This window comes from Pholcus phalangioides, unplaced genomic scaffold (assembly GCF_987345545.1).
Source record: "Pholcus phalangioides strain wild (caught in Gottingen) unplaced genomic scaffold, Ppha-v1.0 ptg000021l_1, whole genome shotgun sequence".
Lineage (NCBI taxonomy): Eukaryota > Metazoa > Arthropoda > Arachnida > Araneae > Pholcidae > Pholcus > Pholcus phalangioides.
The window spans coordinates 8,564,525-8,591,839 of record NW_028301614.1 but is presented as its reverse complement, the minus strand read 5'-3'; the positions used below and the strand labels follow the sequence as shown (position 1 = coordinate 8,591,839).

General features: G+C 32.7%; 1 protein-coding gene across 4 annotated transcripts in view; it reads right to left on the bottom strand.

Moving 5' to 3' along the window:
• Positions 1 to 27,315, bottom strand: part of xmas (RRM_XMAS2 and SAC3_GANP domain-containing protein xmas) — a 62,556-nt gene that overhangs the window by 26,520 nt on the left and 8,721 nt on the right. For all 4 annotated transcript variants that reach the window (XR_016195035.1, XM_089249180.1, XM_089249181.1 and 1 more), the window contains exons 4-15: positions 25,415 to 25,520; positions 21,124 to 21,348; positions 20,751 to 20,843; positions 17,085 to 17,227; positions 16,372 to 16,593; positions 14,031 to 14,299; positions 12,978 to 13,203; positions 11,932 to 12,132; positions 8,295 to 8,412; positions 5,988 to 6,304; positions 2,968 to 3,140; positions 1,990 to 2,157 (exon numbers count right to left, since the gene is read on the bottom strand). Coding sequence is in view for 3 of the 4 variants with exons in the window: in XM_089249180.1 (XP_089105306.1) it covers positions 1,990 to 2,157; positions 2,968 to 3,140; positions 5,988 to 6,304; positions 8,295 to 8,412; positions 11,932 to 12,132; positions 12,978 to 13,203; positions 14,031 to 14,299; positions 16,372 to 16,593; positions 17,085 to 17,227; positions 20,751 to 20,843; positions 21,124 to 21,348; positions 25,415 to 25,520 (2,261 nt within the window). In the remaining variant the exon portion in view is untranslated. The remainder of the gene's footprint in view (positions 1 to 1,989; positions 2,158 to 2,967; positions 3,141 to 5,987; positions 6,305 to 8,294; positions 8,413 to 11,931; positions 12,133 to 12,977; positions 13,204 to 14,030; positions 14,300 to 16,371; positions 16,594 to 17,084; positions 17,228 to 20,750; positions 20,844 to 21,123; positions 21,349 to 25,414; positions 25,521 to 27,315) is intronic.

Sequence of the window (27,315 nt, the reverse complement as noted above, 5' to 3'; positions counted from 1 at the left end):
AACACTACATGTGCACTCAGACTATTAGGCACACACACAGTTACACCTCTGGCACAACTCACTAGGTAGTAAATTGCCCGTAAATGGTGATAAACCTGAGTTGTGCTTCGGTTTAAAAGAAAAAAAGAAAAAAGAATTATGCTTACATCATCAACCACCCTTTATGAAAATATGAAATATTTTTAATGGCATCTTACTCAGTGCGTCCCAGGTCATTTAAGTGATCTGAAAATGTGCCACAGGCCACTTAAATGTTCTGGAATTGTATCACAGGCTGCTTGAATGTTCTAGAATTGTACCACGGGACACAAGCGATCAATAAATATGCCGCTTAGTTCATTTTCACAAAATTAGGTTCGAGGAGGGCAGGCTGCATCAGATAACCCCCAGGGCCATATTTGGTTCACGGGACAAGAGCCTTTATGCAATTTATCATTATATGGCTTAGAGGGTAGGTCGCAATGAATTTATTAAAGATAAATTTTGAGTCCATAGCCTTCAAATAACATTGAAATTAAGAGAAATTGATTATAACAACATATAAAGGTATTTTCTTCTGAAATTTCCATTAAAAAAAAATTTTTTTGCATTAAAAAAATAAATTTTTGATCGCGGGAGGGGGGCACAAGTCCCCCCACCCCCCATGCCCCCTCCTGTGTATGTCTCTGAACCCATTAATATGCATTAGGTTTCAGAGGGGCAGAGCTAATGACAAAATTTTGCTGACAAGGGGGGGGGGGAGTCAAAAATAGCTAAAAACTGGCTTACGTAATACTTGAACGACCCATAAAGCTGGTAATTCAGATAACAGTAGTTAATAACAAAAAATAATTGTGAAATTTCTGTTTCGTTACTTGTCGTTATGATTTTATACACTTTACTATTTTATACATGAGAAGACAATTTACCATTTTTATTAAATATTGTCAATGCTATATTCGCTCAAAAACACACACACATTTATTCTACATTTATATATATATCATATGTTAAGATTTAATGGATAAAAATTTACACATTGAAGGTATTTGATTATTTTATTTTTATTTTCCAATTAGATATTAAATTTTTGTAAACTTTGATAGGCTAATGAGATTAAGGCATGAATGAATGCCAGAACTCTGCCACCAGATTTATCCTGTTGCCAAGATATATGCCAGATTTATCCTTCGGCCCAGCTTCGTGGCAAAGTCTGGAACAATAGGATTAGGCATCAGTTGAAAACTGATTTTAATTGTCAAGAAAAACACTTATTGTCCCTCCCATGCCAGAAGCACGAATGTGCGATGCCCTTCAGAAAAAAAAAGAACATGGGATATGACATTTGAATGCTTACTTTTACCCAGGCTATACTATTTTCTTTAAATGTTTTGTTTGTAACATGTGTTTCAATAAGGACACACATTCGTGTTTTAGGCAAAACTTAGACAGCAATCAATATAAGGTAATATCCAGAGAAAGCTGTTAAAAAAAGGAAAAATTTGCATATTCATGCTTCTGGCATATAGGGAATGATATATGCCCCCAGCAATTTTTAATTCAGTTGAAGATTAATGTGCTAGGCATTAAACTTCAAGGCAACTAACACAAATAATACCGAATACACACACAATACTAGGGACACATACATAAATACAGTGAAATCTAAATATAACTGTACTCTGCAGACCTAAAAAATTATTGTTGTACAGAGATTATTGTTATATCAAGGGGCAACAGTTTAACATTAACCTATAAACCTATAGTCATTTCTAAACAAGACTTCAAAAAATATTGTGGTAGAGGGCTCTATCGTTATATCAAGTGCCGTTGTGGTGAGATTTCACAGTAGTTATAATCAAGAACGGATGCTCATGTGCATTTTCATCCTCAATGTCAAAATTATCACTCTACAATGATATTTTTATTTGCCTGCAGAAATATCATTTTATCAAGATTTCACTTAAATAACAATTTCACACATGGAACACATTTTGATATTATACATACTCAGCATTAATCTGAATTTGCTCCTGCAGAATTTCAGTGAATATCTCTTGACAGGCTTTCTGGACTAAATTTTCTTGTTGCAATTCTAAAGCTCTATTCTTGAATGCAGTTTGTCTTGCTATTGCCTGTAGTCTAATCTCATTTGAGTATGTTTGAAAGACTAATGCCCTAAACAATAATGAACGTATATCATTGATTTGCATGCATTTGATGTTTTTTGAATAAATGATACTCACAAATACAGTAGACTTATGTTGCACTGCATATTTAAAAGAAATATATATATATATTTATTTATTTATTATATATATATATATATATATATTTATTTATTTATTATATATATATATATATATATATATATGCATATACACGCACACATTTGTTTTCCAGCCACATTGTTCAGCAAATGCCTGTGTGGTTTGGAATTTGCACTTGGATATTTCACGTCTTTTATTGAAAGAAATGTCGAAAATTTAACAACAATGAATTAAGAAAAAGTCTTTGATTATGATCAAGCTTTTCTACACTGTTTTTTATTTTTCAAAATGTGCAATATAACAAGAAAACTATATTGATCAAGAAACATAAAAAACATTCAACAAAAGAAATATGCATCATCATCACAAAACTCATTTCAAAATGATCCCCCAGTTTAAGATATAAAAACCTACGTATCTTAGAAAACATAGATAGAGAAATTTAGCATTGCACATGCTCATTTCATGAAACGAAACCAAAATTGTTACAGAATGAAAGAAAATACAAATGCAAAGCTTGAAGTTTAGTTACTAGAAGCAAGCACAAACCAACTCTTTAAAATTTGAGCTAAATTTTTCAAATGAAGAAAGAATATCATGAACTTTTGACTAGCAATTAATTTTTGCATTCTACCAAAAGAAATATTTGTTCTGAGAACAAAAATGTATTGTGAAAACATTTAATAAAGTACATGCGCATATTTTATACCAATATTACCCTGTCATATCACTGATAGTATCTTCCAGAACTAAATCAAGAATTTCCTGAGAGAAATGTTTAGGCCACTTCTTTTCTGCGATATGATGCCAAATCACTTGTAAAGAGGTTTTTGATGCTATTTTCTCCAAAGGCATTTCTTGTTTTGCATGCGTTGCAGTCATTTCATTTTTCTGAAAAAATAAAATAAATGATTTTATTGCACTCAAACAAAGTACGATTCATTTAAAATTGAGGGGAAAAATTCTGAGATTGAAAAATGCAGAAACCTGGCGCATTTTTGGAAAAAGGCTTTCTTATAAGAAGACCAATAACAAGGCTTCATTAGGTTAGACACAGATCAAATCAACTTTGTTCGCAGTGAAATATCTGATTTTCCATGTTAACACAAAGGGTGGTTATAGTTAAAATTCCAAGATTTCAAAATGCTGTAAAATAAAGCACAAAAGGAAAAAATACTCCAAAACTTACAGATAAATGGTGCTGTACTTGTCAAACACGCAGAATCGTTTGCAGAGAAACAATAGTACATACACACAGACAAAACATATTTCCATCTGCTCTGTACTGTATTAAAAGACGCCCCCCCCCCCCCACATCTAACACAGACATCAGAGTGTTGAAATAAACTTGAAGTAAAATTGAAGGATATAGGGAAAAAATCCATTTTTCCACTGCAACCACATTACCTCTACATTTGTGGCGCTACTACTACTATTTAACCATACATGCACCTTATACACATTCCTCTGCAGAATTTCTAATGAATTGGTACATGCTGGAATGTGTGTTCTAGGTATGTGTGGGCCCACCTAATGTATTCATACTGTCAGAGTTGTACTTGTTCTTGCTGATGCTGTCACCTGTCTTCTACATTTTGAAGTGAAGATGCTGAATGCTTGAATTTGCATGCAATGTATCTGTTGTAGGTCTGTCTCACCTCAGTAGTGCTGGTTTAAGGCAACATTTATCATTGGCCCATTCTTTTACAAGTAGATAGAATCTGTGGATCCCTATACTGTCACTTGCCAGTGGATTCAAATCTCTTTTGTGTAACCATGTCACTCTGGCACTTCAGCCAATAAGTGTGGATAGCACAACTTTAATGCAAGATGGTGCTTACTCACACATTTTAACATCAATGAAGGCCACTGCAGCAGAACCAAACCATTTGGAAATGACAGAATTATCAGCCATCATTTGCAAGCAGCCTGGCAGCCACATTCTAAGTCAAACAGTACAAGGTGTTTTGTTTAATGTTTTTGTTTTTTGTGATGTTTCTATGAGCTAGGCTATACCAATTAAATTGTAATTTTGCCCTGGCTGACTCTTGTTTTCATTCTGCAGGCAAATTTCCCTGTGTTTTATAAGTACAGCATCACCTACCTATAAATTTTTAATATCCCCCTGCCAAATGAAATTCTATTACTTCAGGAGTACTCATGCAGGCAACAGTCATTCTTATGAGCGGTTCTTATTTTACAACGTTCTGAAATCAGTGGTCAATTAAATCACTCGCTACTTAAATTTTATCTCATTTGATTTTAATTTCAATTTTAAAAAAAAAGCTCTACACTCAAACATTTTTGAAGTCACTTAAATTTCATGAAGCAAACACACAATCCACATGCATGTTATTCTCAGCCTGCTTTCCCCCACAAAAAAAAAGAAAAAAAAGAACCATTCTGTAAGTAGATCTCCCACTAATCATAGCATACAACATAATCATAAGCATAATAAAAAAAAATTAAAAAAATTTTCATTTTTAAAAAATATATAAATTAATTTTTCTTTTCTTTTTAATAGCATTATTTCAATGTAAGATTTCCTGTAAGATTGACTCAAGCTGAAACAAAATGACAGAAATGACTTCATATCAAAAGCAATTTTTGGCCAAAACTGGATACTAGCAACAATGGATAATTCTTTCTGGTCTCTCCTACCAATATAAATTACATTCTTTTTTGGAGTCTTCCACAGTCCGGTCTGTCAACTCTGACAATGCACAGCAAATTATGAAAACACTCAAGTTTTCTGAGAATGATGCTCTTTCAAGACCAAACCATAAACTGCACAGTCTGATGTAAATAAGTCAAGGTGAGAACTGGATGGTTTCCATACTTTTTTTAAAAGGACTTGTTTATATTTTACTGTTTAATGCCAGTGTAATTGTTTTTGACAAATGAAGCCCTTTTATTTCTAGCTCTTTGCTGAGCATTGCACATCCTGTTTATGCCTTTTCATGCCTTGAAAATACTGAAGACAATTAAATGCTACAAACTTAGAATAGGCCTATGTATCAAACTGCTGCTTTGTAATGCAAACTGTTGTTTCACCTATACACAAAATGTGAACCATAAATTTAAATGATGAATGTTAATTCAATGTTAATTCTGTTCAAGACCATGAAGTAGTAAATACAAAATTATTTCTTCCATCCAGACAATTTTTAATGACTACTCTGCTTGTTAAACTCTCAGAATAAGCAAATGAAAAATTAATAAATTAATAAACCAAATGGCTCACATACACCCCCCCCCCCCCAAATAAACTGAAAAACGATACAATTTCTGCTTTGGCACAGAATCATTAATTAGAATCTAAAACATTTGTAATATCTGGCAATACAGTCGAATCTTAGTTTTAACAAACTCCAAGAGACTGGAACTTCGTTATAACAAAATTTTGTTATAAAGGAATTCCAGGTTTTTGCATTATTTCTAAGTAAACTTATCTGGGAAATTCGAAAAGTGTTCATTAAAATGAGATTTTCACTATAACAGTATTCGCTAAAACAAGATTCGACTGTATATTTATGATTCCCTCCTCAATTAAAATCAATTACACAAATTTTGTAGATAGGGTTTGGTAAGAAAAAATCAGAAAGTACGACAAAACCGAGAAAGTAGGACAAAAGTAAGAAATTTTACCAAAAAGTAGGAAAAGTAGGAGCCCTATATAAGTTTTGAAACCTAGATGACAAAGGGAAAGAAAAATGACAGGAAAAAAAAAACACAAACTTTGGAAACAACTGCAGAAGATGATTTCAAAAACGAATGTGAAGTTGTTACTGGCACAAATGATGATTTCTTCTCAGCTATCATTGCAGATGGTAAGGTATGGACTGGAACATCTGCAGAAGTCACTGTAGTAGTTTTAATATCAGAGTCCCTTTTTTCTTTAACTTCTGGTGGCTTAGATTTTTCAGATCGGACAGATGCACTTGGTAACGCTGAGTGCCGAGTAACTTTGGTTTCTGGAACTTTTGGAGGCTTTTCTATGCCTTTGCTGCTATGGTCTCCAATGGAAGGCTGTTGGGACAAGTTACAGATTATACCTGTGAAAGAAGAACGAAAATATCTTTCAATGAACTTTATTAGTGCTACATGTTGCAAATTAAATAGTATAAGTCTGATATAATGAATATAGTTTATAATCAGAATCTTTGCTATTATGAGTGATTTGCGATACACCGTCAATGGTATAATGGTGAAGACACAAAAACTATATGTTTATAAAGAGTGGAAAATTTAGGAATCATTCATTAATGGCCAATAATTATCAAAAACGCTAGTTTTCCTTTCCCCCTTCCTTGCTTCGAAGCTTATACTAAGGATAGATTACAACTGCACAAACACACCTGAAAAACTTTCCTCTGAGCCTCAAATAACAAAAGATGAACACAGAAAACAATTTCACCCCCCCCCCTATTTTCTACTCATACTCCTTTCCAATTTACAAAAAGGACAAACTCTTCACTCCAGAGGTACACAGGTTCTTTTTTCATGTTAAGACCTCAAGTACACACATATGTGCACCTAGCTCAAATGGTCCTAGTAAAAATATCACACACAACCAAAATAAATAAATAATTATTTTTCTTTTTAAAGAGCATTTTGACAAACAACAAACATAAATCAATAAAAAAAAAAAGACTAATAATCCGTTTTGGCTCAGGTGTGAAGAGGTAAAGATGGTCCTGCTTCAACTTCCTTTGATTTAGACTTTTGTTATTTTGTGTGACTAACACGTCAGTCATTTTTTTCTGTTAAGGTTCATTTTACCTGAACTCAAACAGAATACAAAAGGTATTGATTTAATTAACCATTTGTTGATTTTACAAATGGCTAAAAAAAATCTAAATAGTTGTATAAAAAAACCCTTCCAATTAGTGGAAAGATATTAACTGGTTCATAAAGCCATGGAATCAAGATTATAATCGAGGATTTAAATTGCTCAGACAGTTGGCTAAATTGTTTTGAAAAGATGAAATTTTATGCAAAAAAAGTATGAATAATCAGCTGCTGCAAGTCAAGAAACAATTCCATGAATAGTATCTTGTCCAGTCATTAATATTAGAGCAGACATGATCAAAAAAACATTTATTGTGCAGATAAAATATAAATTTTCTACAATTTATTACATGACGTAGGGGAAAAAATTTTAATTCAGTAAATAGCAATTAATAGCAATTTAAGCCCCTAATAACGAGCTACTGTCATACCCGACTTTCAATGCATCTGTAGCTCAACCTTCCTCCCTCGTTAAATCTTTAGTTTGACTTTTAAAAAAATTGAAATTAAACAAACTAGAATGCAAGGTTCAAGTAATTTTCTAGTTCTCAAATTTATTCTTTCAACAGTCCCATTTGGCCTCAATCAAATCAAAGCACATGGTTCTAGAAAGCAGTTTTAAATTTATAACCCATTTGTTTTTTTGGGTAACTGTTAGTCTTTTTCTTTCTCCATACGACGGATTTAGAATAAATAAACCATACATTGCTACCACCGTGTCTAACTTATAGGGAGCTAATATTTAAATCTGTATTTTAATGGGTACCAAGCATTTATAAGACTATAAATATCCTTAATCTCAACATTAGCAACTTTTTTTTATAATTACAGAACACCTCTCTATTATCATTATTTAGGGACCAGTTTCACTTAAGTCCTAAAAAATATTGCTTGGCAGTACTGGCACTGAAAAAAAAAGGACATATACTGATCTTGGCCATGTTATACACCTGAATTCCTTGATTCAAATTCGTTAGACTGGCAAACATAACTGAAAAATACAATTTGAGAATGGCAAGGAAAACCTATTTTTTTTCTGCATTGTCAGAAATTTACTAACATGGACCAGTAGCATGACTTGGTCTTGTCAGCATGTATTTCATAATATTAAATAAAAAGCAAAGAGCTAAGAAACAAAATAAAGTGATGAAATATTGAAAATTCCCAATAAAAATTCTTAACTGAGGGAAAAGGTACAGTAATTTGTGAAAGTGCTAAAAATAATTATCATTCTCAAGTTAAATAACAACATACCTTTGTTCTGTTCTAATAATTTAAGACAACTCTTCTTCAAGAAGCCTTTGTCATCAAAACTGTTCTCCGGCGTATACGATTCTAAAGGATTGTCTGGGAGAGGAGCTTTGTTTATCTCCTTCAAAATAAATATATTAAAAAATATCACCATATGCTCAAAGAAAATTAAGAATTATATCAAAATTAGAAAGCTGTGAATAAGTGTTAATTAGTCAATGGCAAGAGAAATTTTTGCATTTTTTTTCAAAGCTATAGTTAACCAATCAATCATGGTAACCAAGAACACCATCATTAATGAATTTTTGTAAACTAAATTAGAAATCTTAATTGAAAAAAAGCAATACAGTGATTCCCTGACCAGGGTTGTCGTGATATAAATCAGCGATTTAAATCAACTGATTTTTTTTTTAAATCAACTGATTTTTTTTTTAAATCACTGATTTAAATCAATTCATTTCAGATATGAAAAAAATATGTTTTAATCAAATAAAATTATTTATGCTGTTTTAAAAAGTGATTTAAATTTTTATTGAATTATTTTAATTATTATATTTTTAAATATTATTTATAGTATTCAAATATATATTAATATATATATTAAATATCAGAGATGTGATAGTCGTACCAATTTAGCTGATGAATGGTTACTCAAGATTTACAATGATGAAGTTATGGGATGTAAAGCTTAGAAAATCAGACAGTTTGCATGGCAGTTGATGGATGTATGAATATCCATAATGAACCAATTGTGTGTGTGTGCTATCAAACAGTGTAGTAAAGTCATCCATTTTGATACTATTGACACATCTGGGTAATCACATACTGAAAATTTATTAGCAAATTTGGTTCAGTGAAATCAACAGAAGAACACTTTAAATGTAAAATATCAAGTTTTGTTACAGACAATAACTGCAAATATGGTTTCTTCTAGAAAGACACTGGATGAAAAGCTTGGCTTTTTGGGACTTACATATGGGTGCAAAGCCCACATTTTAAATCTGCTAGCCAAAGATTTGGTTAAAACTGATGTAATAAAGCATGTTATACAAGTACAGTATATCTAAATATTTACACAATCATCATCTCTGGAAATCAGAAAGTGGAAGTGCATTGATACTTCCTGTAGAGGCATGATAGAATACTTATTGTCATTCTCTTGAATCTTATGTTAAAATTGGTCAGTTGTTACCAAAGTTTGTGAAGACCACAGATCTCAAATAGATAGTGGCATCTCCAGTAAAATCATAAATATTGGTTTAAAAAGAAATGTCAAGAATATGATTGTGATTCTCAAATTGATAGCCAAACCTATTTGGCACAAAAGAAGATTCTTCTTTGAAAGAAGGTTATTTGTACAAAAGAACAACTGCTCCCTAGCTGAATGGGTACTCCTAACTAGCATGGAAAAAGCTGCAATTGAAGATAAAAGATGCATCAAACAATAAAAAGGTCTTGTCTTCAGCATATAAAAATAGATATGAACAATCATATTAATAGATGCACACTTTGCTGCATTTATTCTAGGTTCATCAGTGTTAATTTCTAATATGGGAATTGATGTCACAAAATGAGAGAGAAATAAGGGTCTGGAATTTATCAAACAAAACGGTGGCTCTAGGTTCCCGGCAATTGCATTAAAATTTTTGGGGAAGTTAGAACCATTTCATGCCGGAAATGTTTTTTTTACCCTCAAGTTGTTGATATAATGACTGATTTTGAGTGGCCGAATAGTTTTTATAATGCTTTTGGCAAAGATGTAATTACACAGACTGATATGCAATTTTTGAACCTGCTAGCCACAGCCTCAGTATCGACTGCCTGTGCTGAAAGGATTTTTTCAATATCTGGTGTAGCTCATTCCAGATAGTGAAACAGATTAGGAGTAGGCAAAAGCATCAAAACTAGTGTTTCTAATGAAGCAAATAAACAATTATTGAGGGTAAAACTATTCAATACGATATACGTAAGATATCTATTCAAGAAAAAAAAGTTATGTTTTTTTCTAATTTTTTTAATAAAATGTTCTGATATGTCTCACAAGTATGATTCTTTATCCTTAGTTTGCAAATATTTTTTAAATAATCATCATTTTAATAAATTAAAATTTCTTTAATTGTATATTCTAAGAAAATATAGGTTAATGACTAGTAATATATACATTTAAATATACATTTTGTTTAAAAAAAATCATTAAAATCAAAATAATCGTGATTTAAATCTAAACAATTTTTTTAAAAAAATAAAAAAATTAACAACCCTGACTAATACCAGCAATTTGTTCCATGATTAAAGGCGTAGTCAGGATAACTTTTTTTTCTACTAATAATGTAATATAATCTACAACCTCTGATAATAAAGTTCGGTGAATAGTCCTGTAACATTAACGTAGATGAAATGTTAACCAAAGTTACCTTACTGTCCTTCGAAATAGTCACCTCCCATTACTATGCACCGCTGAGATCTCCTATACATGTCCTGGAAACTTTGCAAGAAGTCTTCTTTTGGGATGGAGTTCAAAAGCTTCATCACGTTTTGTTGGATGTCAGGAATATCGTGAAATCTCTTTCCTTTCAAAGCGAATTTGAGTCGTGGGAATAGGAAGAAGTCTGGAGGATTGAGATCTGGCGAGTATGGTGTATGTTCAATTTGCACCACCCCCTTTTTTGCCAGGAACTGTTTGACGATATTGGCTGTGTGAGGGCGAGCATTGTCATGAACAAGAAACCATGAACCTTGTTGTGCATACTGAGGTCGTATTCTGCATAGAAGTTTCATGAAATGGGTCAAAATTTCAATGTACCTTGCAGCATTCATCGTCATTCCCTCAGGTAGAAATTCCTTGTGGATTTTTCTGTTCTCAGTTAAGAACCAACGCACTGAACAAGTACTTTGTAAAACAAGTCTTTCACGGAACACAAACGACGCTCAACTGAACAACGGTGGTGGCAGATGGTCAACACCTGCCGCTACGCATGTGTAGCGTTTTGCTTTGCCAGTGTTGCCAGATCGGCCGTTCTGACTTCATTCACCGAACTTTATTGGCAGAGGTTGTACATTCTGTAATCAGATCATCATTTACATTCTCAATTTCCCTCTCTTTCAAAGGAAACTTTTCTTTCCTTTATTATTTTTTTTATCTCGACCTCATTCTTTCTTTTCTTTCAATCAGACAACAATTGTGATTTTTCAGTCTGTGTAAAATTTCCAGGTTTTACAACAAAAAATGGGCTATTTTCCCAGATTTTTTTAGTAAAAAATTTTCTCCTGACTATTCTCAGTTTTCCTTGACTCGTACAAACTATGCATTCTAATCATACGAATTCAAAAGCCTCCAAGATTTGTTCAAAATGTACCTAATCGAAAAAAATCATTTTTTGGATGAGACGACATAAATGTGGAAAAGGGGGATGGAAGAAAAAGGCATTACTGCACTGATAATAAAAAAAACTGATCAACAAACTTTTATTCCTCAAGCAAAAAATAAATAAATAAACTTCTTTTAACTGCCACATCAACAATTTTATGACCATTTTCATTGACATTCATGAATTTTTGAAATAATGAAATCAAACTTACAAAAACAATTTGCACAATATTATGAGGATTCAAAAGGGAAAGAAATGTTCAAGCTACTTACTTCTCCAAGACTGGGCTTTCTTTTCCTCTCCACAGTTAAAGGAGATCTTGTGCATGCTGGTAATGAAACTGGTAATAAAAATGCAGATCTATCTAAATTAATGTAATTATCATCAACCTTGAATTGTAGCATCTCACAAAATTCCTTAACCTCAGAGAGACTTTCAAACATAAGCATAGAGTGAAGATCTGTGATCGGAAACTGAACATAATGGGAGAAAAAAAAAGAAGTTACAATACCATTTTATAATGGCTACGGAAAAAAAAGCTTCAAAAGTTTTTTGGCAATGAAAACAAAATGAAAACCGTCATGACCATTTTAAGATTTGAATTGAAAAAAAAAGTAATATAGAGATGCCTGAAGATATAATCCTTGAAGTGCTCTAAAAGAAAAGTTAATTAGTAAAATGCACAAATTACATTCCCTTACAACACACAAACATCAATCTTCCGTAATTTCAAACAAGTTTATAGGGCTTAATCTAGGAGTCTTCGGAGTACATACATCATTTATCAAGTCAAAATATGTTTTTAAATTTTTGCTTGTCTTGTGACACACTGCACGTATATCGTCAAAATTTGTTACAAATCTTTGTATTGTTGTTGTTAAATTGTTTCTCAAAAAATTTCACTAAAGAAGCTATAAGATTCCCCAATACACTGTGTATTTCAATACGTAAGAACCATTGATTTACATCAAATCGAATGTTATATCTAAAACATTTCAAATCAAGATGGAAATTGCCAAGCCCATTTGAAATCACTCATAGACATGTGAATGAGTTATGCTTTACATCATATATTGCTCTTCCAACCTGCAAACAATTAAGACAGATAAAGGGTTTTAGACCGAAAATGTTTTTGTAAGTAAGGGTGTGTGGCTATATTTGAATTATAAGCTAACTATATATGATTATATTTGAGACAAATAAATATTAGCTATATCCATCCATACTTTACGTAGTAACCTTTTATTACTTTCATATTTTTTTATTAAGATCAATATATTTGTACCTGGACAGACGAAAAAAAAAAGAAGATAAATACCATTTCTGTGCGATTTGGTGCACAATATGCCTTTAGTATAATGTGTATTGCTTGAACACGCACACGAGTGAAATATCGATGAAGAATACAAGCAGACATATATGATGCTTCTTGTACTAGTCGAAAGAATTTAACATAATTGTTGCTTGAATATGATAATGCAGCAGAAACCGCAAACTGAACATCTGCAGACAGCCGTATATTTTCCCTTAACTTCTGCACATGCCTGGAAAAAAATCCATGAGAACAAGAATGCATCAACCTAAAATGTAAGTGATGGAAAAAATATACATTGATAAACACATAGTTACCCTTTTGTCTGCGGAATCAAGATTTCAAGTGATTTAATTTTTAATCTTCCCCCCCCCCATTTATTTTTTATTAAATTCTATTCTCCCTTAAAAATAAGTTATTTAAAAAAAATTAAATTTAAGTGCTGAAATAAATGAAATTTTTGTTTCATGAATCAAGTTTTGGAATCTCACATGTTCAGGAAAAACAATAAATTGCTTTCATCTGAAAAAAAACTTTCTAATTAATAAAAGGACAACACTGACAGTTAACCCCTCAGAGCCCTCCTACAGACCCAGATCCAGTACGTATGATGAAATCACCATATGCTGCTGCCATACGGCCAACTGCTTGCCTTAATTTTTTTTTAACCAATTATATTGTTTTGCGATCTCTGCATGTTTGGTATCATTCGTAAAAGAGGAATTATGTTGTTTGACAATCATAACTATTATTTTCATTTATCATATTTTATTGTGTGTGATGAACGTTTGCTGCTTAACACATGTGAGGATCTGACATATTATTATAAAGAGCATGTGAGCCCGTTGAGCTAAAACACCCTGTATAATCTACATATATAAAATTGGTTTTCTGTCTGTGTTTGTTATCTATACAAATCTATAATTTTAGACTTGCAAAAACTTGACTTCACCACATTTTGCAATAATCTCAAACAGGACCCACTTGAATGATAGGCTACTTTTAAATTTAATATAGAAACACACACATTTATGCATTGGAACTAAAAATAATAATCACCTCAAAGCATCCCCTTCATTTAAACTGAGAAGAATATCATAAGCTCGAAATTCAGGTTCATTAGGGCAAGTGATACTCTTGTTCCACAAATCCTCATAAAAATGCTTGAGTGTTTGAAGACACTTAGTAAGGTTCTCATCATTTATCTTTCTATCAAAAACGGCCATGTCTTCTTCACACAAAGCTGCAGCACAATGAATATGAAATCTAGCGCACTTTTCAACTATTGCTACACAATCGAGATTGCACAAATGCTGCTGAGTTATATCCTGAACATACATGCAAGAAAATAGTTTCATAAAACACATACATTACAGAGCATCCACAAAAGATCAGAAACATGTAAAATTATGATTAGCTATTGAATCATTGTATACAACTTGAAAGCAAACAGAAAAAAGTGTTTTCTTTGAGTTTTTTTGGCAATGAGTTAATATTCTCCTCCACTTTTAACACTGCTAGAGATGTGTATAATCAGTGCATTGCTAGATATGGAATTATAACTACTAGCATTGAGGAAAAAATTAACTGGAAATGGACGCAAAAATATTGTATATATCCATGTCACCAATAATTATTTATTTTTGTACACATTCTTTAGTTCTGAGAGAGAAAGAGAAAGAATAACTTTCATATTCAATGCTGTTTCATATTGAATGTTAACGAAAAAGAAAAAAATTAATTTCTCGAACTTCTCTCTCTCTCTCTCTATCCATAAAAATCTTTTTACTCAAATGAATTTGATTAATTGGTAATTAACCAAAGACTTAATAAGTTGTGATTAAATTTTCATCAATAATGATAATGCATTTCAAGAACTAAAACCATATGGATGATGGCACTGTGTATCACTTGAATTGAAATTTTGTTTGTTCGCTACACATTGTTTTTCTAATGTGTTGGTGTAGAAGGGCAATTCAACTAAAATAAAAAATCTTACAGTTGAAAACAAATGATCTGGAACATTTTGAACTGAGTATTAATATCAAATGTTCAGCTATCAGGTATTTGCTGATTTATATGAAAAAATTAACAAAATGAAACACATTGTCAAACTTCATGAAAAATCTGTAGATTCTGCTCCTCAAAAAAAAAAACATTTAATGAGTTGAAATTATAGCTTTCATCAGAGATGCCTCTGGACTCTAATTTGGGTGGGTCCTTCTTAAAAAAAAAAATTATCTTGAAAAAAATTATGCCCCCCCCCCCCCATAATTCACTGGTATCTCTATGAATTTTCTTCCAGCATGCCCCAGGTCTTTGATCACCTGATTATATTTCTTCATTGAGACTAAGCAGGGGGTCATGTTGTGGGTAAGAGAAGAAGGTATCTATGAATCAAGTAATTCATTTCTCCCTTCCCCCCCCCCCCCCGGAGATAAAAAATTTAAAAATATTTTTGTAGACAATTAAAATAACATTTCTTTCATACTATCTGCGAAGAATTAGATCCTTGTACCCCTCCAAAAGCAGATTCTGCTTACACACCCATGATTTTTAGCGATGTGAAACGGTGACTACCGCATACCAGCTAGATGACAAAACTGGATATTCAAGGTCGAGTTTTGACAGATTCAGTTTTTTTCCATGATATCGGGAAGGTTTTACAATTTGAACGGGTGTTCCAATCCTTGTTAAGATTTTTTTTTAAAACGCGCATTTGCAATGTTGTAGGAACAAGACGAATTTACGCCGTTTAGACGCGGTCTTTGAATGCCGGCTGATAGCCGCGAAAGTACCGTAACTTCCCGTATATAGCCGGAAGGGAGAAAATCTGCAGGATAATAAAAAATCCGAAATTTGAAACTTCTGTACACGTCCCCTCATTTAGGGAAGCAACTAGAGATCCCTCATTTTATTCAACAACCCGTGTGTATATCAAAACAGTGCAGTGTACAAAGTAGTAAAACCAGTTTTTCAAGGTCGCGTGATCATGATACACAGGAAAAAAAGAAAGGGGAAATTTTTCTCTCTACTCTTTCTTCTTAGAACTAGGAAAGAATGCGTCCCGGAGGACGTGTAAAAACAAAAGTTATATGCGTCCTTTTCCAAAATTCTGGGTATTTGACGCATTATAGCACATCAATGGCATCTCTGTTTCATCATATAATGTTCAAGCAAAATTTATTAAAAAATATTTTGTTCAAATACCATTATTAAAAAAAAAAAAAAATGCAAACACGTAAATACTCCTTGAAGCTGAACATCGTAATGAAAAACATTTTTCTCTACAGCAAAGTCTAACCTGAAAAATTAGCCTGCATAAATACACTGAGCATTTAATGATGGAAGATACAGCTTCATGGAGAAAGTGAAATAAATTACTTTATATGTTTCTTACCTTCCGAATAGCTCGAGTTCTGCTCCATATGAAATCATACCAGTCCCTAGCAGAATATGATCCACTCTTAAGTTTCTCCATGACATTGCAAAGCAAGTAGTCCATGGTCTTCATAAGAACAGGTGTCGGTCGCAACTCATGAGGAAGAGGCTCTTCTTGATCAGCTGAAGATCTGCTGTACTCTTTAACAACAAGAGTATGATGAAACTGATCCAGTGATTTCTTCATAAAATAAATACAAATGAATGCATAAATAATCAAAAAATTATTCAAGAATAATATTGCATCAGGCTAATCTTGGACAATACTCTGATAAGTGGAAGTATCCACCACTGTAAAAAAAAAAAGATTCCAACTAGCACTGAGGGTTGTTTTATATTTGTGAGACTTGTAAACATCTTTTGGTAAAGTAGAATATTTATTTACATGGGCTAACATGCCCTCATTTAAAACAGGCATCTTATGGTACATCATTAACTACAACATACAATATCAATACAGTCGGAACTTGTTAAAAGAACCCTATGTTACAATGATCAATAGGACAAGTTTCAAAAGTTTTTGTACGTCTATCCTGTACGTTTCCTTTCACATATAATGAAAACCCGATAGGACGTACATTTTTGATGGAACAATGGGTGGGGGGGGGGGGTCATTGTAACAAGCATTGACTGTACTTGGTTTCCATATTATCAACTTGAATATGAACTTACAGGTATCACATCTGGATCTTTAAGCTCAAAAACTGACAAACCATTTTTAGCAAATCTACTATATCTTTCTTTCTCAGGACAAATATCCGGGCATGTACCAACAATAACTGAAGCAGTTGCTAAATCAGACTGTTTCTTCAAACCTAAAAAAATAGAAAATAAAAGATGCTCCGCAAAAAATGACCAGTAAATTTCCGTTAACTTAATATGTTAAACAATAAAAAAGAAACAATTTCTTTTTGCATGTAGCGAGTTACACAAATTACAGAAAATAAAATACAATAATTTTAACTTACACAAAATATTTTGGAAATGTAACAAAAGGAAACTTTGCAAATCTTGAAACAAATGACAGGATATTAAATGTGAATGAAACTATTTGCCAGTTAAAGTAAAACCTGTTTAAGATGGACGTTGTATGAAATAAAAACATGTCTTGAATGGAACAGGAAAATAGTCTTGCTGATAATTTATGCTTTTTCAATCATGGGAAACCTCTTTGAGATGGAAACTGTCCAACGTGGAAACAAAAGCCTGTTTTTAGATAAAACAAACCTCCTAAAAATGGGAAAAAAATTTCATGCAAGTTTTTGTCCTTTTAAGTGGGAAAAAGTTGAGTCATACTGATCTCTCCCCATTTGTTAGGGAACTCTACTTCTCTGAGAAACAATGAATGTTCATTCTCTCTGAACTTATTCTGAAAGTAAATGGTTGGGTTTGAGTGGAAGCAGATTTACTATTCAAAATTTAATAAAAGCCTGTTTAGCATTTCATTCCTGATGGAAATGCTGGCTTTTGTTACAAAACACTTTTTGGGAAAATGTGGCCAAAAATTTAGAACTTTTCTTTCACAAGCGTTATTGGTTGATGATTTCATTGTCACCATTTTTAAAAAGTTACATAATTTTTTTATTTAAATATTAAAAAGTTTTAATTTTTGACTAAAGCAAATGTTCATTCTATTGCTCCATTCAGGAGAACGTTTTGTAACAAAGTTTAACTGATCGTGTAACAGTTACTATAACAGTAAAATCTAGAAAATCTGAGCCTCGAAAGTTTGAGTTTCTGGATAATTCAAGGTACTGAAAATTTTCGAATTTCTTTACTTTGTGAGATTCTCTTTCTATTTTTTTCCCTCTAGAACCCAACTTTTTTTTCAGGAATACTACGTAGTACATACGTATCATATATATGGTGCAGAATTTTTTTGTTTTAAAAAAATTAGGTGGCCCCCCAGCCCTATAATGGCTAACTGGTGTAATAAAATATTAGACTCCCTTCCAAGGATGTAGACCATTTTAACTTTCAGGGGTGGGGGGTCACTGAGAAAGAGGAGCAAGTATGACTGTTTTCTTCGTAATGATGGACAATGGGCATTATCCCCCTGACTGCACAAGTAAAGTCATTGGAAACAGTTGAAAGCTATCAGTGTCTCAGCATCGTTCACCGTCAACCCCATCCCCAACTCTTCTTACTTACTCTATCATCGTCACACACTTTTCACATTCTTCATTTTTTGAAACACATCTCAAGACTAAGATCTCTACTCTGGGGTGTTTGTAATCTCCATGAGATGGTGCAAAATGACTTAGAAAGTACAAGTAAAGAAAGTTTGTTTCTATGCTAACTAAGTTTGAAGCTATAAAAAGACTAGATATAGACAAAACAATTGAAACTGTTGCAAAAACAATAAGTATGCTAGAACTGCTTTTGCTTGTCTTCTTTTTTACAGTAAAGTCAACATTTAAAGCATTTTTGGTTTTCTGGATAATTCAATTCGATAATCTGAGGTGGATGGGACACAGGCCACCTCAGATTATAGAAACTCTATTGTACTATAAAATTTCAAATGTATAATAATTTGAAACAACAAACATGAAAAAATTCAAAATAGCTTTAACACTTTGACTGCAGATGACGCCATGGTGGCATCATAATTTTCTTGTTCCAGCCGGAGATTGACACCACCTCAATGTATTTTGTTGGGGGACTATGTGGTGGGGATAGGGACCTTGAATTTGCATTTCAGCCTCTGTGAACATTCATTCAAGGTTTTTCATATATTATAGCTATTTCAAGGTTTTTCATATACTGTGTTAGCTATTTCAAGTTTTTTGTATACTCTACGAGCCCTCAGTTTTCTGAAATGACTTTTTAGGTACCATAATTTCACACAACTATGGTCCAAACACCCTTGCTCACTAAAAACATTGATAATCGTAATGCTAACAATATCTAGTGGACTATTTAAATACTAAAACAAAGAGCATAGATAGTGTAACATGTTGATGTGGTTAGAAAGCCCTCTGTACGATATTTTCCCACGAATCAGCTGTGTATTAAAATATTTATAAGAAAAATTATAGAAAATTGTACTTTGCTCTCAACTATGGACCATTCATTTTTATCTACCACTAGCTGTTACCCATTTTCAGATTACCAAATCTGAAAATTACTTGTTGATGATTCCCCCAAGTAACATTTGAACCCCTCATGATCCCCTTGAGAGATGAATTTTCAGAAATCCCGTCTTAGTGGGTATCAGTGTAATGCCACTAGTCTTAGGCTTTCTTAATTGTGCCATTTTTTTCACCCTCTTAGTTCAAGTTTTTCATTTCTTTTTTTTCATCACTCCCCTTTCATTTTATCACTCAGATAAGAAAATGGTTTGCAAGAGAATGTTATTTTTATTCTAAACTCATGGCAAGAAGGGCCTATTTATTGCCAGGTTTTGGCCTCCCCAACATTCATAGAGCACAAGACTTTCTTTCTCATGTATTCTGAGTTTGCATAACTAGCCTGATTCCACCAGCAGAAGACACCACCTCAGCCTCATGTGTAATTTTTTTATTGAAATATTCAATATCGTACTAATTTAACTCTAATGTTGTGTTTCATACACTAAAATGAACCAATTTATAAAAAACAAATTTAAAAAATCCGCCGGAGAGACTGAAAAAAAATTAGTACCCCCACAGTGAAAGTGTTAATACCAGTCAGTTTATAGTCATTCGGATGTAATTTTAAAAATTTAAGTTTTGTTCACGGTAACGATGGAAATAAACTTCTACATATATTTTGTGTGCACATTTATGAAATTGAAGCACACACACGTGTCTGGGGCAGAAAATAATATCACATTTTGGACGTTCTGTTTTATACAGGTTTCACTGTATTTTATTATTGAATCCCATTTCAATTTACGTTAACTTTTTCTCAAAAAGTAAATCGGTAAAAGATTTTAAAATGCATGCAATGATTTAAAAAGAAACGTAAAATAAATCAAACCCGAAAAACAATACACAATCGAGAATTTTCTGGATGTTAAGCCGAAACTGGTATTTGGAAAGAAAAGTGATTTGTCTCCTCCGGGAATTGAACCAGGGTCCCCTTGCATACTGGGCAAGTGAGTGTGCTAACCAATACACCAGAGACACACTTTTCAATTCCTTATAACATGCATTAGTAGAGTGAAGTGCTGAGCGGAGACATAGTAGCCTCCCTTAACTACGCCAATTTTTTCAGTATATTTTGAGCCGAAAAAATACCATCTCTTCAATACACAATTGCTTAAGTTATGAAATTTTTTACCAAAGAATAACAGGAATCATCTGTATTTGAAGAAAACAAAGCACAGAAAAAAAATCCCTATATGAAAGCACATACCAGATCTTATCAATTTGTCTCTTGCATCAAGCAAACTATACCGCTCTTCAGCAGTATGAACTTGTTGCAGTAAAATTTTCATCAGGTTATCATCTGTAAAACATGATTAATTTGATGATTCAGTCGCATTATAACTTTTTTTATTAAGAACATGATAGCTAATTACCGCAAGACATACAGTTTGAAGTAGATTCTGAATGGTTATGTTTACTAACTGGAATTCGAGACCTTTTGAAACAGAGGTCGATGGTCCATTAATAAATACTAGGTAGCATAACATATGTTAAAGGGTAGAAATGAATATTTGTGTGTCTAAGATTCAAGCCTCCATTTCAAAAAAAATTTAATCATATGATCAATTTTTTACACATACCTTTTGATGATTGAGTGTCAACCTTAGAAGAACTCTTAACTTTTTCTTCCATGACCTTTTTTTTCCTACGCTCTTTTTTGATTGGACTGACACTCTTTTTCGATTCTGACGTTTTGGTTTTTTCTTCTACTTCTTCTGGCCGTTTCAGCAAACCATGATCTGTACCAGCTTCCAGCATCGACTTCAATTCGTCTTCAACATCATCTCTAACACGAGGTTTGGATTCTAATAATAAAAATGAGTAAAACTATTTCAATTGGTTACTACGTATAAGTCTTACAATTATTACTCCCTTAAAGTAACACATGCAGGATTTTTACAGTGGGAGAAAGGCGGTGTTCTACTTTTAACATCTAAAAAGCACCATAACCTAGCCCACCCTGCGACAGGGGCGTATGTGAGGGATTGGGATTCCTGTTGCGTATACCAGCATTTCCTTATTTTCTATTTGATCATTTGACCACTGTCATTTTCTGCCCACGAGGGATAATTAGACCGGGACCTACAATTTATTGTCAATTCAGAATGGCAAGCTTGTTCTTTATACTCATTGAGAGGTTGGTGCTGGAGAGGTCGTCCACTGTAAGCTATAAGAACTGAAAACAAGTCAAGTGTATATGCAAAAAAAAACTATTATCTATAGACATCTACAAATAAACGAAATTTAAAAAATTATTACAAATTACAGATCACATACAGCAATTTTGGCGATGTAACTTTCGAGGATATATAGCTAAATGTGCATGCAGTTGCTATGGATTATTCATGATGTTAACCAATATTTTTTCCTTATATATTGGTTTTAAATTCAATCTATTGCTTTTAAAATTATACATAATGTTAAAAACATCCGTATATATGCTTTTCTCAACAACCTCCGATATGCTGGAACTATATTCCATGGTGCAAGAATACATAGTCGAATTAAAAAATATATATATTTCATTCGACTGCAAATAAAATACTAAACATTTTGTGTCAATCGGTTAATTTGTCAATTATTCATATCTTTAATTCATAATTAAAGAAAGAAATACTGAATTATAGTGTAAATGTATACAAGAAAAAACACTTTGAACATGATTTTCTTAGATTGCAGTTTTAAAGTTCATCCATAAGATTTAAAAAAACGACTGCACCAAAAATTCTGAAATTTTGCAGAAATGTTTATTCAACATGTGTTAGTAAAATGAACCTCAAACTTGCATATCAGATGATTCGTTAGAATTTTATAAATTTTTTAAGTTTGAAAAATATACAAATTTCAAAAATCTACAAATTTAACATTTTTAAAAAATACTTCCCATTATTCAATTAATTGCTAAATCCAAGGTTCATTTTGCTAACACATGTCGAATAAATAGTTTTGCAAAAATTCAGAATTTTTGGTGCAGTAGTTTTTAAATCTTATGGATGAACTTAAAAACTGAAATCTGAGAAAACCATGTTCAAAGTGTTTTCAGATATGGGATTGCTGTTGACTCTTTTCGGAGCAGTTTTAGAGCAGTAAATTTAGTGTTTCGGAGCAGCAATCTGTGAATTTGGCGCAGTGCACAGAATCATTATTACCTTTGTGAAAAATGAAAATTTTTTGAACCGAGATAATCAGATTATTAAATTTTGAACATTTTAACCAGTTACAGAGTTCTGGCGTCTAAAATTAGTTTTATATGTTTGATAAAACTTGCATCCACTTGTAGGGATGTAAAAATTAGTCATAATTCAAGTTGGGCGTAAGAAAAAGTAAAAGTTTATAAATCAAACAAATAAGCATACATTAAAAAAAAAACCTCATGGCATTTTGTTGACTCTGTTTCTGTTGACCCATGATTGTTTTTCTCAAGGACACTACACATTTTTTCTTTCAGTGTTTTCAGACGAACTTGCCCACTTTCGATGTCTAAAAAGTTTTTCCTCTTTATCCACACTTCTATCATTCTCTCTGCAGTGTTCATAATTTTGATAACTGAATTTCCCCAACTCCCTTTCTTCTGCTTTTGATCTTTGATTCTCATCTGGTCGCACCAAAAACTTTCTTATCAAAAGTTTTTGGTGCTGAAGTCTGTCTTGGTACATCTGATGCAAGCTGCAAACAGCTTTCAGAAGATTAGCATCGACATCAATATTTTTAGCATTTTGAGAATGCTGTATAAAAGATTTTATTCACCTAATGCCATTGATACTTTCAATCGAAAGATTTGATTTATGTTGCAGGAAATGTTTGTTTACACTAAAGCCTCTCTCGCAGTCTGCATTTTCATGTGGGCAAGACATAATAAGGCTTTGCTGAACACAGGCAAAATTTTGAACTTTGCACTTCCATCCAAGTTTTTCAGATCAAATATAGATTTCCGATACTTATCTAACCTTTGATAACTCACCTGTATATCTTCCCACTGCAGAGAAATCCATTCATCCAAGAAAACAGGGGTATCTGAAGGACAAACTTGCGGTAGCTTTGAAATAATGTACTTAATACATAATAATGAAGAGTTTTCCAGTTGGAAAAGGGGATGCAAACACTTCATTTTTTCCAGCATGGTGTTCTCAAAAGGTAAAACTTTGAGCAAGTGCTTGATGATCTAGCACCTCATAGAAATGTTTTCTTGAGAACATCCCCCAGCTCAGCAAGACTGGATTCTGTTTCAGCACTAACAACCAAATTTGTCCTTTAGCTCTCACTGCTTTCTATAGCTACATTCTGGAGCTCAGCAATTCTAACATTCTGATATGTTCAGATTTCAGGAAACGCGCCATAATTTTTCTAACAAGAGCTCCTAGCTCGTCATAGAAAATGTGTATGAGGGGCTCCTCTTTTTGAAATAATGTCTCACAAAGCCATTGAAATGTTCTGATGCTTCTTTCAGAAACAAAGCTTTCACCGAAACACTTTTATTTGAAAGGACTTCCTGGATTTGATTATGTTGAGATGAGTCTCATCTGGACTCCAGTCTTTATTTATGAATCAATGCTGAATTATCTTTCATAATCTGGAATTTTTCTTCATTAATTCTGGAGTTATTTCCTTCATTAATGTTGGAATTATTTCCTTTATTAATTATTTCTTTCGTTAATGCTGAAATTATCTTTCATTAATGCTGGAATTATTTTTCATTATGGAATTATCTTTCGTTAATGCTGGAATTATTTTTCATTATGGACTTATCTTTCATTATGGACTTATCTTTCATTATGGACTTATCTTTCATTAATGCTGGAATTATCTTTCATTAATGCTGGAATTATTATGGATTATCTTTCATTAATTATGGAGTTCTCTTTCATTAATTCCGGAATTATCTTTCATTAATGTTGTAATTATCACTTTCATTTACTTTGGAACTGAAATGATCTATTTCATTAATTCCAGACTTTTTCTTTCATTAATTCCGGAATTGTCTTTTATTAATGCTAAAATTAGCGCTTTCATTAACTTTGGAATTATCTCATCTATGCTGAAATTATTTCTTTCATTTATTGTTTTAAACTCTGATTTATGCCATAAGAAAATAATGGGATTGTGCGTGTTTTCGCCGAGTCACGTGATCTTCCGACGAATGATGTTGCGGACGACATTCTCAGCATTGCCAAAGCGAAGATCGCTGATGTCATACTCTCTCCAGCTCGATGATGCAAACATAGTGCGTCCGTATTTCAGATTCCGAAAACCTGCGTCGTCTCCGATTGGTTAAAAACCCGAACTTTTTTTTAAGCTTGAAATTTGGTTTTTTAATCAATCGGAGACGACGCGGGTTTTCGGAATCTGAAATACCGACGCACTACGTTCACAGCCAAATGCAGGAAACCTTGGCAGAACCGGTATGTTGATGAGAATTCTACAAAAAAAAAACCGGAACATGCACAATTTCTATAAGTTACAGTAGCAACATCGAGGTTGATGTCACAGCATGACTCAAATGGCGTCATCAAAAGCAAAAGTTTGAAGAGGGAAGTTTCAGAAAACCCCAATTGGTGCAGAAGCGCTGAATTTTCTCGGAAAATCAACGTTATGGCACAGTATATATTAGGAAATTGCTAATGGCGCAACTTGGTGCAGCAATCCTATCCCCTGTGTTTTTCTTGTATATGTTTACACTATAACTCATAACTTCTTTCTTTTATTGTGAAAGAACAAATTAACCGATTGACATGAAATTTTTAGTATTTTATTTGCGACTTCAATGAAATATTTTTTGATGTCATTTTTGAAAATTTGACTTCAGGGGTTGTGACATCTCTTAACCATGAACAGACTATAAATATTGTGTTAATCATTCAAAATATTTTATACCTTTGCGCTTCTTTGTTACAGATTGACTATGCAACCAGAATATAGAGACAGGATTATGTGATGTTGATATGATGCAGCCATTCTTTTTAGCTTTTTCAGCTGAAGCCTAAAAGAAAACATAAAATTGTATTTATAGCAAATAAGAGTTCAAAATGGTTAAGCAGCAAAATACAGTGAATCCAGATTATAAAGTTTTTAAAAAAATCACTGCTAAAAACGTTGTAAGCTTGAAAACGCTTTAAATGGAAAATCTCAATGAGTATCAGTGAAAATTAAGACCATGAAAATAAGTTGCACTAAGAAAGAAGATGTTCTAAGAGGGAACGTTATAAGCAGTATATGTTAGTTTAATTCCTGCTGCAGTATAATGCCTCATTTACATAGGCGTAAGCAGAATTTTCTCAAGAGAGGGGGGAAGCGTTTCAAAATTATTTTTCTTCTGAAGGAGAGCAGGGTTTACAGTTCTTCCTGAAAAATAATACTACAATCTTTGGGGGGGGGGTGTTATAACTCCAAAAAATCCCCTTTGCGTACGCGGATGCTCATTTATACACTTCTCTCAGTTATAAGACAATTATCTGCACTCCTGGCTAATGATATAGTAGAATAACAATATTTATTATTTATTTATGACTTGCATTTTGATTTTCTCATTTATATGACTCATTTTGCAATGTACCTCTCAGTTATATATGCAGTCGAATCCCGTTTTAACAAATACCATTATATCGAAAATCTTGTTTTAACGAACACTTTTCTTATCCCTCAAATAAGTATACATAGGAACAATGCAAACAACCTGAAATTCCTTTATAACGAAATTTCATTATAACGAAGTGATTTCTCCAGTCTCTTGGAGTTTGTTGTAACGGGATTCGACTGTATATATAAGTAGTAGAAACTTTAATCTATTTCTTCTAAAAAGGTTTCTCTGTGAAAAAGCTATTATAGCTAATTATATTTCTTGTATTTGTGCTGAAGAGGGATGAAAGTATGGAAGTTTGAGGATAACTGCGTTGCAAGAAGTATGAAATATCACAAAGGCAATGCATGATGACAATGATGAAGAGAACAATATGGAAAATAAGTATGCCAGTCCTAAGTCTCAAAAAAATGGGAAGGAAATTGTTATTTACAAAACACAATCACTGTTCTGCATCATCTTTCACTGAACTGTCGCTTATTTTTTTAAGTAGGCCTACATTTTTCTGTTTTACTCATACGTCTTTATTTACTTTACTTATACGACTATCACACAAACTGGGAATCCTACTGTTGTAGCCTTGTATTTGTATTAGATACAAAATCTTAACTCTCAGTTGCTAAGCGAAAAATATACGTCTGCACAAGTCAGCTGTCCTGTAAAAGCTCTGATCATGTTTGACTTGTGCAGACTTATATTTTTTTCACTGAGCAACCAGGAGTTAAGATTTGCTATCCAATCCAAGTGAGATCCCCAGGCAGCATGATAGTGGTTATTACATTTAATTTCTGATAATGAATCACATAATGTGGCGAAATTCAATAAGAAATTTAGTATTTTTTCAGTGTATTTGACTTTTCCTCACTGACATAATTTCCAAGAAACGTGTTTGATAATCCAATCCCGTGTTTGTCATCAGACTTTAATTTAACTATCACTTAAAAATTTTAGGCACCAATGCCAATTTGTTTTGCCTTGTTAGCCTGGCACCTGAGATTTATCAAACGCTAGTGTAAAGGGAGAAACATCTTTAGACAGCTGGGATATTTGTGAAAAAGCTGCAAATTTAGTCTAAATAGAGTTTGGTGTTTGAAACGGTTACAGTAAAAATAAAGTAAGAACCTTTCAATATTGATACTGAACATCAGTATTGACTTTTATGTTTCAAATTGCTTCAAGTAAACATATTACGACTATA